Below are 15,682 nucleotides of genomic sequence, written 5' to 3'. Positions count from 1 at the left end.
TACCAAAATGCCCCAACCTTTTCTATAAATACTTCATCCTTGTACCATCTTAAACGGATACATCCAAATTAAAGTATTCGAGCTATCGGGTCCAACCTATATTTTATTTTTCAATTTATTATATTTCTTTTGAACTAATATAAAAAAAATAAATTTAACAAATGATCATATAATTTTTTTGGCCCAAATTAAAATATTTGAACAAACAAAATCAAATTAGAAATATATGAATATTCAGCATTCAGCATTCATCAAACTACGACCAAAAAAAAAAAAAAAAACTTAAAAAAAGTAATGGGATAAAAGTAACAACAAAAAAAAAAATGAAAATAGTAAATAGATTGAAGCTTTATATGCTGTTCAGATAGTAAGAAAATATATATTAGCTCATTTCTTATTGATCTAATAGTTTCAAGTTTCGTTCTAATTTTGCATATTAAATTTTACTCAAGTTTGAAAAAGAAAAGAAAAGAAAAGAAAAATGCTATTCTAGTGGCTAGGAGGCGGTTTAATTTTATATACTTTAATGCCCAAAAAAAAAAGAAAAAAAAAAAGAAAAGAAGCCAAAAATCTATATTCACAAACAAAAAAAAAAAAAAAGAAAAAAAAAAGAAAAGAAAAACCCACAATCCACGTAGGCAGAGAAGGAAATGGAAACTGGTTAGTCACTTGGAGTTGTGACCCGTACCATAACAAATTGGTTTGAGTGCGTGACACGGCAAAGGCATTTAAGAATTGGGAAGGGGTATCATTCGTAAATTTGTACCAAAGCCGAGGGCCATTTTCCATCCATTTTTTATACCCGTTATATCCTCACAGGCCAGAAACGGTTGCGCTTCCCCGCCTCTCTCTATAAGTACCCCCTACCACAACCCCACTCCAAATCCCACGCCATTTTGATTTTTATCCATTTCCTTTTGCCTTTTTGTCTTCTCTTTCCTAGGGTTAATACACTTTCTCTGTGTTTTTTCTTCGTTTTCCTTTCTCTTCAAAACCTTTGCCTTCAACGCTCTAAGACAAGAGTCAATGGCGGATCAGGAGGTACAGAATGGAGGAGCGGAGAAGACCGTGGCAGCCGTGGTGTTCACCGCTGTGAAGCCGCAGCTTTTTGTGGAGGCGCCCAAGGCAAACGACGCCGTTCAGTTCTACAAGTCTGCCTTTGGTGCTGAGGAAGTTTCCCGTTCCACGCACTCAAAGCGCAAGGCCGAGCAAGAAATTCCTCTCATCCTCTCAGCTGAGCTGAAGCTAGCTGGCTTCTCCTTTCTCGTCTCTGACCTTGTTGCTGATGACTCCTCTGCTCCGTACGTTTTTCTTCCCCCTTTTGTGTATGACTTTCTCTGTGCATATATAGTTGTATTCTTTTAGATCTGCATGTATCTGAGGTATATGAAGCTCCAAGTGTTCGTTTAGATCATTATCATTCCCTAGCGTCTAAGTTTGTTTCCTCCTCTTCTTTATTTGTGCATTATCTGAGTGTTAAGTCTAAAACTGAGTGTTCTGCTTCGGTGTTTAATAGAGAGAGATTAAGATAGGTTGTACATGTAGCAGTTTACTTTTTCGCAAAGAAAAAAACCTCGTTCTGTTCTCCAAGTATTTATAATATTGTTCGCTTATAATATTGTTCGTTTAGCACCTGATAAGTCTCCACGAGGGCTTTTAGTATGCCATATTATTTTTAGTATTATTATTATTATTGATATTATTAATAAGTTTGATTTGGACTTTGCTCTAGTAGTAGATCTGTGATTTTGTTTGTCTTTTATCTGAACTGTTCCTTCGTTTACCATCGCTCTTTTAGTTGGTCTCTGAAACTGCGTATTTTCTTGTTTTATTTTGTAGTTGGAATTTAATTTATATTACACGCGCTCGTCGTGTTTCTAATACGTTCTTGCTTTGGTAATTATTTTTGTTTATTCGATTCCAGTGTGAAGAGTGGTGGAAGCGGTGGGATTGTGCTGTGTCTGGAGACTGAGGACGTGGAGGGTGCTGTTGCGAAGGCCGTGAGCGCCGGAGGCGTTGTGGAGGGTGAAATCGCTGAAGGTGACGGCGCGTGCTGCGGTGGGCGCGTCGGGAAGGTCAATGATCCGTACGGCTTTGTCTGGCTCTTCTGCTCTCCAAGCAAGAAGTGTGCTGCCAACGTGGAAGCTTAGAAACCATCGGATTGGGGGCAGAGGATCAATATGATGAAGAATCTGATCTGATTTTCACTGTGTTTTTGGGTTTATGTTTTTTTTTTTTTTTTAAATCTTTTTGGATTATCAAGTGGTGGGACCTCAGAGTATCAGCCAAAGAAAAAAAAAAAAAAGGTTCTAGCTGTCAGGATTAGGTGATTATAGTAGGGGGGAATTAGGCTTACTATTGAGTATTTTGATACGGTCTCTCGGTCATTTTGAAAAATCGGAAACAAGCTTAACTTTGTGATATCATTAACCGACAGCTGTTGGTCCTTTGACTACGTTATTTCTATCCACTATAATTCTAGTTTTTTATTATCTATATTTTTCTTTTTGTTCTTACATTAATCTAGTAATTAATAATTTTGTTCATTTTTCTTTTTGTTCTTACATTAATCTTAGTAATTAATAATTTTTTTATCCGGAAGCTGGCTAATGATAACGGCCCTCTTCCATGCTCCGTGGGGCGAGTGAAACAAAATTAATTAATTTGTGGAGAAGATGATAAATAATGGGGTATAATTGAATTTTTGAATGGCTGTAGAATGCTTGATGGTTGGATGTGTATTGAGTAGTCATTTCGGTGGTGGTTTGAGTTGGTGTGCCTCGTACCATGATATTGCGTTGCTTTTGATGTTTGAAATATTTTTATATTTGTTTTATGAAAAATATGAATTAATAAATATAATGCCTTTCAAGGATTTTTCGGGCAAACGAGAAATTGGCTTTTGCACTCTCTCGGTTACTAGTTTTTTTTTTTTTTTAACGGATGATGAAAAAGAAAGTTAGGAGGAATAGGAGGACTTGGACTTTTGATGTTGGTGGAACACCAAAGCCAGTGAGTAATTGACACGCGTGTATTAAAGGATGGAAGATCGGGTTAAAAAAAGGGATTAAAAAAGAAATCTAGAAAATCGTGGCGATTGAGTAGAGGTGGGGAACATTGTGGTGGTCCCCAGCAAAGCAAAGCTCTCCAAGAGAGAAGAGGAGGGTGTATGGGAATGGGAGGTTGGAAACTTGAGGGAGAGACACGGAGCGTGGGTGGGGAATCTCGTGAGCAGTGAATAGGAGAGACTCGGGAAGGGCATTGCTGAGAATTAAGAGTTGTTGTTGGTGTGTTTTATTGGCAGCATTTATTGTTTTAATTTAATGTGTATTATTGTTTTTGAGGTTTCTAACATAACGTCTTGTTGTACAGGCCCAAGCTAAAATGTTTATTTGGGTTTTGCCAAGGGAGTTGGGTCCGTTAAATGTCAATTTTTTAGAGATGACTAAATGTCCCTTTTTTTCTTTTTTCTTTTTTATCGGTTGTGGGGGCCGTTAGGGGCCGCATGTAAATGTGAATATTTTGCAGTGTTCTCTGCGATGTATTGTCTTTCATGTCAATTTTATTTCTTACTACTTGTTTGATTTTGTAGACAATATTGTTGTGCCATGGTAAAAATGTTTCTTTCATTTAATATTTTTACGTGAGATTTTCTTTTTTGTTTTTTTGTTTTTTTTTTTTTTAATTGAGTTTGGTTCATTGTGTACCATTTACACCCATGTCTTAAAAATAAAAAATAAAAAAATTGATTGTTTACAAGTTCAGAACAGATGATTCAAAATTTTCAAGACTGCTTGCTTGCTGAGTGTGTCATTTTGGATGCAGTGACGAGGCAGTTTCAGAGATTTAATTATTTTTCTTTAAGCTTGATTCGCAGATCGTCTAATAAGATTGTTCATTGTTTAGCTAGAACGTCTCTTGACCTTGTTTCTCTCACTATTTGACTAGAACAGTCCCCTGTGGCTTCAAAAATATCCTAATGTAACGATTCCTCCTTAAGATATTTACCTCCTTGTCTCAAAAAAATAAAAAGTATTATGAACCATAAAGATGTTGAATCTAATAAAATATCAGGGTAACCAACAAAAACGAAAAAAAAAAAAAAAAAAAAAGAAGAAGAAGAAGAAAGAAAAGAAAATGACATTTCAAGGTCCGTGGGACACCAAAGATCGAATTTTCTAATCCTCTCTCTCTCTCTCTCTATTTTATTTTTTTTAGTAATAATCCTCTCTCTTTCTATATTATATATTTTTTTTATAATTAACTGCATCTAGGCAAAATAATGTGTCGAAGACTTTGAGCCCAATTATCCAAAAGACCACGTTTGATAGAAAAGTTGGGCCCAATTACCGAATGAAGCTGCGTATTTGTTGTGGGGTTGTTCTATATCCCAAGCCATACACAGTCTGCAAATAAATTTTCAAGATGTCGATTGTCCAATAATTTCTCACACCTATTCCTAGGAGATAACGACTTCGAGATATCGATTAATTATTGTAATAATTAAAAAAATACTATTTTTTATTAATTTTAGTTCCATATATTACTTATAGAATTTCCAGTTATGATTCATATTTATTGTTCTTTCCTTACCACTCCTCTTTCCCTTTCTTCTTCGGTGAAGAACTGTATAGTACTGTTGGCCTTCTTCTATTTTTCAATTCCTCTTTCGACGTTAAGAAAAAGAAAGCAACACTTGATTTCGTTCTATCACTAGGATAGATGAGAAGTTAGTTAGATGCAGCATACATAATTTTTTCTAAATTAGTAAAAGATTATATATGTTATGCCAACACATTATAGAATCTCTTTATCTGATTTAAATATAAACTTGCATTATGGAAGATCAATTACTATAGTAACGGATAATTATAGCTTTAATGATATTTTATAAAAACCCAAATTAAAAGTTCTCAATAGGAATAACACATATAACATCATAGAAATAACAATTGCCAAGAACATACAACAACATTTTCTTAGCTACAAATCATTCAACATTAGAAATATTTTAGTGCAACCACAAAGAGCAAGCCTCCTCAAGCACCTGAAAGACAGTAAGAAAAGAAAGCCAGCAAAAAAGTTAAATCCCATGGTTTTGCAAAATCAAAGAAAATTTTTAACTTGGTACATACATATAAGTAAACTATAAATGGTATAAGAAGAAGACCTTTTTTTTCTAAATTATTAGCACTCAGAAGGAGGAGTGAGATTGCACTTGACAGGAAGTCCCATGGCAAGACCAGGATCAATGCCAAGAGCAGGCAATAACGCAGAGTTCTTGTAAGAACATAAGCATGTTAAATCAGCCCCTGACAGTGCCTTGCAACAGTCCGAGGTTGGGTCAGTTGGGTTAGGTTGTGTCACTGACGGTTTGCAAGCAGTTAGACCATCCTGGCTCATGTTACACAGGTCCAAAGCTCTTGACCCTTCAAACAAGGCCAAAATGGCCAACGCCATAACCAACAGTTTCTTTCCCATCTCCATTGATCCCAATTTTCAGTTTTTGATACAGTTTCTTCTGAGTGATCAGGAAAGATGTGCTTGGCTTTATATAGGGGATATATGGGAATGTTAGGAACCACATGTTTGGAAACCCGTGAATAGGAATTTGGCTGTATTATGGTTCACGGGGTGGTTTTGTAAACTTTGTTTCCAATAGTTTAATATTTAGTACTAAACTGGCAATTGGATTTTGTTGATGGGTATTGCAAGAGCCGAAAGCAGAGCACACAGTAACTTGACCAATTATTGTGGGTTGTCTTTTTTTCCTGAGTTAGTTGAAATTTGGAAGATTTATGGATTATGGATGGTAGTGAATTTGCCCAGTAATTCTTGCCAAGTATATTGGATTTTGAGTCGGTTATGTGAAGTCCATGTTTTTCCAAAGGAATTGACATTAATTCTTTTGACCATTGATGGGCCAGAGTGTACTTTTGTTAAAAGATATATATATTCCTGCATGTGAGCTTCAAGTATGGAGTCATTTCAAAGAGAATTTTTGAAGTGAAATCTGTGATGATAGTTTCACATCAAAAAACATTAAACAAAAAAGAATGTTTACATACTATTACCGTATGAATTGAATTGCTTCTACTTTATCTAATTAGTTTTCATGGTGTAGTTATCCAATTTTTTTCTTTTTTTGGTGAATATGTTGTTATCCAAATTGAAGAATAATATAATCTTCGACCAGTATAATTTAATGTATAGTAAGCATTTATTCCATAGTCACCAAACAAGAAAAAAGGCAATTATCCAAATTGCCGTATGAATTGAATTGCTTCTACTTTATCTAATTAGTTTTCATGGTGTAGTTATCCAATTTTTTTCTTTTTTTGGTGAATATGTTGTTATCCAAATTGAAGAATAATATAATCTTCGACCAGTATAATTTAATGTATAGTAAGCATTTATTCCATAGTCACCAAACAAGAAAAAAGGCAATTAAGTGTTTACAGCAGGAACTGAGGATAAGAGACAAGGTGGGAGCAGACGGAGCTTTAAGCTTACATAAGAGATGCCAACCTCTGCCACAAACAAACAGAGAAAAAGGGAAATTAAATTATCTACCAGGAATATGACATTTCATCCACTTCCAGCATCAGAAAAGTTAAACAAACAAGAAAAGAGGTCTGCAATCAGAATCCTATTATTTCCCTTTTTTTTTTTCTGTAGAGAAAATAATGAAGATTTTAGTTAAGGAAATTTTATAGTATCATTTGTATATTTCTCTAAAAACCCAACGAATATATTTTGAAGCATAGCAAAAAAAAAAAAAAAAAAAAAAAAAAAATACGAATATATTTTGAAGATCAAAATATTTGGTAAATCTACAAGAGGTAAATCTTTTTCCCCCCTCTATGTATAGTTTTCATTATGATGCATGAGCCAAACACTACTAGGTACTAACTAGAAAACATTTATTCACCTAAAAAAAACAAACAAACGAAACAAAAAAAGCTAGAAAATGAATAAACTTTAAGATGTTCTGCTTTCTTTACTTTGTTTTGTTGATAAATGATACAAAATAAGGTAACCTTCAGTGCAGATACAGGTACTCTTCAGGAGTAGTGACACATCTATCTATTTATAATTTACCAAAAAAGGAAAAAAAAATCTATCTATTTAAAGTACATGCTCTGGTTCTTAGCACCCAAAAAAAAAAAAAAAAGTTCTGCTCTTTCAAACTAAATAATGTTAATTTAATTCGAATTCATAACTATATATAAGGCTATTTCAAAAAAAAAAAAAAAAAAAAAAAAAAAAAAAAAAAACAAAACAAAACAAAACCATATATATAGACCATGCGAAATAAAATAAACATTGCCGCTTAAAGCTTAAACCTGATGCCTTTATCTCTATGTACATTTTACAAATTTTGCATGGATTTTTTATTTTTATTTGTTCTATTCTTGATAGTTTGCAAGCACCAAGAAGACCTAATTTTAGTTCTACCACATATGATGAACAGTCGCATTCACAAGAAGCCTTTCTGATATTCCTTAAAATAAAACTTCTTTTTTTATATTTTGGTAGGTTGAAGAAGGTGGAAGAATGAAGTCTTGAAACTGGTTCCAAATCTCTCTCACACCCACTCAATCTTCTGAGAAACAAAACGGCGTATCATTTGACTTGAAACCCCTCACTTTTTTCTTCATTCCGATTGCACATAGGACTATGTCTTGCTCTGATATGGAAAAGCTACTGCTTTTTGATTTTCATAATTAGACCACCTTTTAACCTTAAAAACAGCTTCCTCTATTCTGTAACCCAATAATCTCTTTGGTGCACCTAATAAGCTAACTTGGAGGAGAAATAGTAGGAATAATTAATAATCTAATATTGTGCACTAGTTTTTAATATATCTCTTTGTAAAAGACTATATATATATATATCTAAAGCTAACTAGCACTCACTAGAATTCCAATGGGCATGTCTTTAATTAAAAAGCCGAGTTTCATTAAGATTTTCATTTAGATCTTTCAGTGTGACCACGTTGTGTTAATTCATTGTTAATTTTTATTTTTATCTTTTGTAACACCATTGTTGATTTTTAATAAACAGAGTATTTATTGAACATATCCATAGAACAAAGCAGGTGATGATCATAAAGATCCAAAAGATGATGCTTTTTTTTTTTTTTTTTTCCTGAATAATCCGATAGATGGGTTGGGATCGTTTTTCTTTCTAAACCAGCCAAATAATTCAATCTTTTGAGTGAACAAAGATTCAAGAATCTCAGCAATAGCCCCTTTTACGCTGTAATTTTTGTGACAACTCGGAGCCCTTTAGCAAAGTTTTTTTAAAAAAAGAAAAAATTGAGTAGAATCGCGACAAAAGAGTGAAAATTCTTGACTTGGTTACTGGGGCATTGCTCTCTGCTAATTTTGCAAGTTCCAACCAGAAGACAAATAACCGGGATCAAACTCTATAAGCTTTACTATTATACAAGTCTGTCTTTTTGGTATTTTTTTTTTTTTTTTACTATTATATAAATCATTAATATATTAGGATATAATTTACATATTATCTATATATATATATATTCCTTGGTAATAGATAATATATACACACATTCCGACAAGTTAATGACAAGTTAGGAAAAGATTAAAAAACATATATATAACCCATCACAGTTAATATAGTTATCCAACTAGGCCATATTTTAAAAAACTTAGTTCAAAATCCAATATAGACTGAAGCCACACCTTGTCTTCAATTGTCTTCATCATGGGTAGAAACTGTTAAATTTTTTGTATTTTTATAATTTTATAAAATAATAAACAAAAAACAATTCCGTATCCCTGATACTGAACCATGTCTGATACAAACCTGCAAGTTTGAAACTTTAAGACTGAAAACTCAACATGCTATGCTGATGCACACTGTTTAAGTTGACCTCAGTACTGACCCTAAAAAAAAAAAATCTGACATTTCTTAAACCAAATTAAATGATTTTTTTTTTTTTTTCAAAACTGTGGTTTGGAATAAGTGCTGCACAAAGCACCAAGTTCACTCGGGTACGCGTGTGGGGATTAAAATTATAATAAAGATAGAAAAAAGAAAAACATAAATAAAGCATCACTCAAAATTAATTGCTTTACTTCGAGATTGAAGAATTTAGGCCCGAGAAAGAAGCAAAAGCAAATATATAGGCTTTGTCAAGCTTTGGAATATACATTTTCTTTTTCTGAAAATATAATATAATGAAAATGACAGACAAAACAGGCAAAGCAAAGACCCTGATAAAAGCTAAAGATAGAATTTGAAAAGAAACCAAAAGCGAAAGCAAAAAGAAAAACCTCTCTCTGCCCTTCTCTACCTCACCTCACCTATTTGTCTCTCTGTTGTCTGCTACTGTGAAACTTCATTATCTGGGTTACTTTCTTTTCACCATTACCATTTTTCCATTGCTTTTACTTTGGATCCCCACAACCACACCCTCCCTACTTTAACCCTACACACACACACACTCTCTCTCTCTCTCCTTTTAAAATTTGTTATAAACCCACGCTTACTCTTCACAACCTAAGCCATAGGCAAAGCAACAAGTAAAAGAAACCGAAGAAAGAGAATATATATTTTTCTTCTCTATTTGAGCTTCTCACATAGTCAATTTTCTTCAACCAATCTTCTTTAATGGAGGTAATTAGGACCACACTATCTTCTTCTTTTTCTTCTTGGTCTTGTTCTTTTTGGTTATGAGCCATTAACATGTTAAAGGTTTGGTTTTTTTTTCCCGAGTATAGGACTACGGGAGAACACATGTTCCGGCATTTGGGAGCTGGGATTGGAATGAAGATCTTCCATTTACTCAGTGTTTTGAGTCAGCCAGACAAGCTGGGCTTCTTCGTTACAGTTACTCTGAGTCTGAAGACCGCGATTTGTACGTAACAGGGGATTTATACGAGAATGACGTTGTTACACCCGCCATGATCGTTGTTCCTCGCAGAAGGGTATGCTAAAATACACCCATTTTTCCATTTTGCTCTTTCTTTTACCTTTGCTAAAAATTTAACGATATTTAAAATGTTGCGTATAAACTATTTGCTATTGGTTCTAAATGGAAAAAAGCTAAGCTAGCTTGAAAATAGATATGCAGAGTATATTTCCTTCTCGAAAGTGCTCGACATGATTTTATCCAAAAGAAAGAGAGAAGAAAAAAGAGAGATTCTGGCTAAGATACAAATCATGCACCAAAAGATGAATTAGTACATTGATAAACGGAAAAGTTATGTATTAGAGCTTTAGTAATGAAGGAATGATAATAAAGCATATGGTAGACATTTTGCGTGATTAACTTTTTTTTTCTTTTTTTAACAAGTGCTTTTCCTTTAATAATGGTACACAGCTCTTTTTACCATACCTAATGGCACGTGACGACGAAATTTAATCAATGCATGAGGATAAAAAATACATATATAGCTGAAAATATTGATTATGATGATTGATGAAGGAATTGGGGGGTGGAGATCATGAATGAATTTGTGTTGTTTCTTTTCTATTGGTTGCAGACAAAACTTCGTCAGCCTCATGTCAAAGAAGCTAAGAACCAAAATTGGGTTAGCGACGACGACGTCGTAAAAGAACCACCAAGCCCTCTTCCTGTTCACAGGCCAACACCAAAACCTGTGGATGAAGATCTCTACAAGATCTCACCGGAGTCCCTCTTTGCTAAACACAAAAAGGTGGGTTTCTGATTTCTCTCTTTTTTTCTACATAAAAGTATATTTTCTAGCTATACAAGCATATCATATTTCGCTTTTTTCAGTTCAAACTTGCACCAACTTTTTAATACTTTTTTCCACCTTTCACCAGAGTTTTCTTTTGATTATTTGTGGGTGCAGAAGAGAGGGCTGGGGTTCTTTTCAAGCTGTTTATTGCCTACTTGTATTGCTTGAAGCTGTGAGCCAGCCAGATTATAATATATATATATATATATACAGGACTAAGTACATATATGAGAAGGCGGCTTATGTATATGTATCCCTATCGCTAGGACGTAGAGGAAGTCCAAGAAAATTCTCACTATAATCTCATTCCATGTTGTAAGGAGTGAGATTATAGTTAATTACCTATTATTTTACCCTTTCCTTTTCTTTGTTTGGTAGTGCTTTGGGCTCTGTAATTTGGATATATATATATTTATTAATGACATGAGGAAGAGGGCAGTGTTGGTTGGAACTCTCATGATCAATTGTTGTAAAAGTTTTTGCGAAAAAAGAAGAAATGGGTTAATTTTCATGTGGGGTTCAATTTTTGCATATTCATCTTTTTCTTTTGTGGGAAAAAATGGAAAAGAAAAAGAAAGGTTAAAGACATGTGGTGTGTGGTCATGGATGGGTTAGAAAGAATTGCATAAAGGATCATAAATCAAAAGGACCTCATGTGGGGTACTATGAATGTTTTCTCTTTTAATATACCTTTTTTTTTTTATTTCAAGAAAAAGGGGAAAAAGAAAAAAGAAACTGTCAAGTGCCAATTAGTGAGAAAATTCTCCTCGTCTTTCCCCATTAATTTTTTATTAAATAAATCAGACTTGATTGCGCCTAATGGCCCACGAGGAACAAAAGAGAATTAAGGAAAAGCTATTAACAAAAAATGTACAATAATAATACCAAAAAAAAAAAAGGGAAAAAAAAAAAACAATAGGACTAGGTAATTGATTCTCTTTAGGTGAGCAGTTGAATCGGTTATCTAATAATAATTTTTTTTAAAAAAAGTCACTATTAATTATTATTCAGCAATTTTGTAAAAATATAGAAAAGAGAGGTCCAGGTCCAAGTTCAAAACACATTCAAAGTCAGAGAGATTTTTTCATCATAATTCATAAATGATAGAAATTAAAAGTTTTAAATTCAAGTGTGTAATATTCTTTAACGATTATTGCAGGGCATGGGAATTTTATCATTTTTGATGCGTTTAAATTAAACAAAGACATGGGTTAGGCTGTTCTCTAAGGTAGGAAATGCATGTGGGATAAAGAAAAAAGAGAAAAAGATGGTAACGCGTTTACTATTGAAACATTTTCAAAATCACGGACTGTAGAACAAGCATAAAAAGAAATTTAGAAAGAAAGAAAAAGGATTAAAAATGAGTTGCCTAATGTTTGCATGCTTTCTATGCTCATGTAACAAAGTTTACGTTTCGCCTTTTAATATTTTAACTTAGTAATTCAGTATTTATAATAAACGATATGATGATTAATTAGTAGAAAAATTATTAGTTTTGGTCATTCCCTTCCAATACCCAAGAAAAAAATTCTACCTATAATGAATCTTAATTAGTATGAAGCATTTATTTCATCATCAATCTTGCAATACTTGTTAGGTTATTAGTTGAATTTAGATTTTTAATTATATATGATTTATACTAGATATGGTGCAATCTTGATAATCATATCTTCTTTGGTAAAAAATAAAATATTAATGACAATAATAATATGAAAACCCTTCGAATATAAATCCAATCTGCCTAAAGAGTAGGATATTAGTTTAGATAATCAGAATAAAGCATCTGTAATGATTATGTGAATTGTTATATAGTCGATAGAGAAGTGGAAAAGAATGTAATTTATGTGGTATGAATATATATTTACTTGATAGACACGAAACCTAAAAATTAATCTCTTAATGACTCTTTGTAAATCTCAATTAATAAATGATAAATTTATCATTTATACCTTGTAAAAATTATATCAATGGATAATATTTATTTATTATTTCCTTGATAATAATTATGTTGTTGAATCATAATGGTAAACAAATCCTTTGAAAAATAAATAGATAATTTTTTATTTATCTATTATATTTATTTATTTATTAGACTATATCAACATGACAAAGTCTTACTGATAGAGTTATTGGATATATATATATATATTAAATCTTCGTTCATGTTTTTGATGTATCAAAAACACATCGTTAAAGATGCTCTAAAAGAATTTAGTTGATGAGTTCATCCCTGAACTTTGACCACTTGGAAAAAAATAAATTAAAAGGATGAAAATCCAAAAGAAGCAGCATAAATATATAGCTAAAAATTTTGAAGAAAAGAATTTATTCATTTATTTATTTATTTATTTTTACGGATATGTATATTACAAATTTTAATTTATGTATTTGAGATATATAAACGTATTCTTACTAATTTAATTTACATACAAATATCACAACAATATTAGTGAATGTTTTACCAGGGGATGCTGCAGAATAAGATGTCAATACTTTGGTTTATATTTAATTTCATATATTTCTGGGTTAAACATTTGATCCAAATTTATAGGTGTATTCGAAAACTATCCAGCCAAGCCTAGGAATGTTATTATTATTATTAACAAGTGAGGTCTGGATTGTGGACTAAACGACTTGAAATTTATGAAGGGATGGGGTGGCGTTTGTCGTTTGAGATGACTATTCACTCGCCAACTTTTAAATAAATTGTCCAATTTATTCCCACATACGTATTTACTTTCACATATAGTATACTAGTGGAATTTTGTTGGGTTTCCAAATCAGGGATTAAAATTAAATTAAACATATTCCAAATAAACCAAATATGACTGAAAACGCCCTCGTTTTACAAGTGTTACGTCCCTAGGCGTTGCATGCATGACCGTGTTGCCCTTTCATTGGTTCCTCTATCAAACACTTTTTATTTTTCCACACTATAAAAATATTACTAATAGTAATAATATTAATAAAAAATAACATCAAAATCTATCCTTAAAATCTTTAAACATCAATTTTGGCAATTTCCTAATCACATCATAATTGGTAATTTCCTAATCCATCAATCTCTATCTTTCTCTTAGGCCTTGTGCTTGTTTAATTTTCTTGGTATAAAAGTAAGTGTGCTATCTCTACACGAAATCTTGTACTTGAAAAATTCAGAAAGATATCAATCTCTCTCTCTCTCTCTCTCTCTCTCTCTCTCTCGCTCTCGTTCTCTTCTAAAAATCAGTCTCTGGCTTCGAATTTTTCAGATAGAGATCCACGCTTTTTGTTTTTCTTTCACATCCCATTTTTTTTTTTTTTTGGATGCGATAACGATGCCTGCGGCGGAGGTAAAGAATCTGCGCAACAATGACTCGCTAGCCATGACTCTCTGGTATGTAATTATCATTCTCTTCTTTTCTTGTTTCCTTTTTCGTATTCAATTTTTGATGGGTCGTTCTCAGTTTCTTTATTCTGTATATCAGAAACTGCATTGCTTTTGATTTCTTGAATTCTTGTGGGCTTTTCAAGATTGAAAAGCCGTACTTGTTTCTCTGTGTCACCTTTGGATTTTCTTTTGGTTATGATTACCTTCAATTTCTAGTCCTTTTGTTCTTTTTTTTCAAACAGATAAATTATTAATTTGTTGGATATTGTGAAGTTGGGAATTATTCAAGTAATGCGCCATTAATCTGTGCAATTTCTTGCATCAAAGACTACTCTAATATTCTGTCACTAATTGCGCTTTTGATTTGAGTGTTAATCTGTTGGGAGTCTTAGGTTTCAAGATTCAACCCTCCGGTGGTGTGCTTACTGAATTACACATAAAACAGTATTCAAATTGGATCACAATTCTGTTCACTCACATAAATAAATTGCCTATTAGAAGAGCAAATTCATTACTAACCAAACGTTATGTTATTGTGTTTTCTATCCAATTTCTAGTTTGTCTTCAAAAATAGAGGGGAAAGGGTTAAGTTAAGCGTCTTTGGCCAAGTGTTATTCTTTTTCTTTTCTATTTCTGTTTTTAGAACCAATAAAATATTTTAAAATTGAACAATTTGTTGTTTTCAAAATCTTCTTACAGTTTTGGGTTTGATGTATATGGAAGATACATGAGGCTGTATGAAGTCCTATTAAATACTTTAATCTCTGTGTGGACTAGAAAAAGTCAAGAATTGATGACATATTTGTTATTTTTTTAAGTTGAATCTGATACATGATGCTTCTTTTTTTTTTATTAGTTTATTGGGATTATGTTTATTTTTTATAACCTATATATATATGTATAGATATATAAATAGAGATGCTTCTTTTTTTCTTTTTGTCTTTTTCCCTTCGCAATTAACATAGTGTTCTTTCAATTCTTAATTGCCAGGCTGAAAAAAATGAAGTCTATGCCAATGCAAGAAGATGAAGAAGCCAAAGTAGTGAAAAAGAAGATGGAAAATAAAAATTCGGCAGAAAACAAGAAAACTTGCATATGTGCTCCAACCAACCATGCTGGATCCTTTAGATGCCATCTTCACCGAGTGAATGCTGCTGCAAGAAAGCCATCATGGATGGTTGAAAAAGACAGTAATGCAAATTTCAATCTTGTGGATGTTCAGAAGATGAACAAGGTTGATGGCCATGCTAGAATATCCAGGTTTGGCAGAGCTGCTTCTGCGAGGAGTTCTCATGACAAATTGCCAATTTCAACAATGGCCTCAGCCAAGCCAGAGGAGGTCAAGTGATAGTTATTTTGGATTTTCCTAGTTTAGTTGTAAATATTGTTTTCACTTTTTACTGCTGTCATAGTTACTTACAGTTTTTTTTTTTTTTTTTTTTTTTTTTGGTAATTAAGTCACTTACTCTGATAGAATAATCCCAAAAGTTTTTTTTTTTAAATGTCTCTTCATGGATTTTTTTATTTTTTTTATTTTTTCATCCTATTATTTTGATATGATGTGGTCAACTTTTTC

At 32.5% G+C, this 15,682-nt stretch overlaps 4 protein-coding genes across 4 annotated transcripts; 3 read left to right on the top strand and 1 right to left on the bottom strand.

Moving 5' to 3' along the window:
- Positions 1-872: 872 nt before the first annotated feature.
- On the top strand, positions 873-2,516 carry LOC107426557 (uncharacterized protein At5g48480). The gene is made up of 2 exons (XM_016036768.4): positions 873-1,301; positions 1,925-2,516. Exons 1-2 carry the CDS (start codon positions 1,027-1,029, stop codon positions 2,148-2,150), a joined length of 501 nt encoding a protein of 166 aa, XP_015892254.1. The 5' UTR covers positions 873-1,026; the 3' UTR covers positions 2,151-2,516.
- Positions 2,517-5,187: 2,671 nt separating this feature from the next.
- Positions 5,188-5,487, bottom strand: LOC107426649 (putative lipid-transfer protein DIR1). Its single transcript, XM_025077695.2, has one exon. It carries the CDS (start codon positions 5,485-5,487, stop codon positions 5,188-5,190), a length of 300 nt encoding a protein of 99 aa, XP_024933463.1.
- Positions 5,488-9,295: 3,808 nt separating this feature from the next.
- LOC107426636 (uncharacterized) lies at positions 9,296-11,247 on the top strand. Its single transcript, XM_016036869.4, has 4 exons — positions 9,296-9,648; positions 9,753-9,959; positions 10,518-10,691; positions 10,851-11,247. The coding sequence occupies exons 1-4, from the start codon at positions 9,643-9,645 to the stop codon at positions 10,902-10,904; spliced, it is 441 nt and encodes a 146-aa protein (XP_015892355.1). The 5' UTR covers positions 9,296-9,642; the 3' UTR covers positions 10,905-11,247.
- Positions 11,248-13,811: 2,564 nt separating this feature from the next.
- On the top strand, positions 13,812-15,567 carry LOC107426680 (uncharacterized). The gene is made up of 2 exons (XM_016036922.4): positions 13,812-14,112; positions 15,097-15,567. The coding sequence occupies exons 1-2, from the start codon at positions 14,054-14,056 to the stop codon at positions 15,452-15,454; spliced, it is 417 nt and encodes a 138-aa protein (XP_015892408.3). The 5' UTR covers positions 13,812-14,053; the 3' UTR covers positions 15,455-15,567.
- The last annotated feature ends 115 nt before the right edge of the window (positions 15,568-15,682 follow it).

Source organism: Ziziphus jujuba, chromosome 9, assembly GCF_031755915.1.
Source record: "Ziziphus jujuba cultivar Dongzao chromosome 9, ASM3175591v1".
NCBI classification, from domain to species: domain Eukaryota; kingdom Viridiplantae; phylum Streptophyta; class Magnoliopsida; order Rosales; family Rhamnaceae; genus Ziziphus; species Ziziphus jujuba.
This window is presented reverse-complemented; position numbering and strand designations above follow the sequence as displayed.

Coding starts and splice junctions, on each gene's coding strand:
- LOC107426557 (XM_016036768.4), top strand. CDS start 1,027: ATGGCGGATCAGGAGGTACAGAATGGAGGAGCGGAGAAGACCGTGGCA. Junction 1,302..1,924: donor GCTGATGACTCCTCTGCTCC/GTACGTTTTTCT, acceptor ATTCGATTCCAG/TGTGAAGAGTGGTGGAAGCG.
- LOC107426649 (XM_025077695.2), bottom strand. CDS start 5,487: ATGGAGATGGGAAAGAAACTGTTGGTTATGGCGTTGGCCATTTTGGCC.
- LOC107426636 (XM_016036869.4), top strand. Junction 9,960..10,517: donor TCGTTGTTCCTCGCAGAAGG/GTATGCTAAAAT, acceptor TATTGGTTGCAG/ACAAAACTTCGTCAGCCTCA. Junction 10,692..10,850: donor TCTTTGCTAAACACAAAAAG/GTGGGTTTCTGA, acceptor TTGTGGGTGCAG/AAGAGAGGGCTGGGGTTCTT.
- LOC107426680 (XM_016036922.4), top strand. CDS start 14,054: ATGCCTGCGGCGGAGGTAAAGAATCTGCGCAACAATGACTCGCTAGCC. Junction 14,113..15,096: donor TCGCTAGCCATGACTCTCTG/GTATGTAATTAT, acceptor CTTAATTGCCAG/GCTGAAAAAAATGAAGTCTA.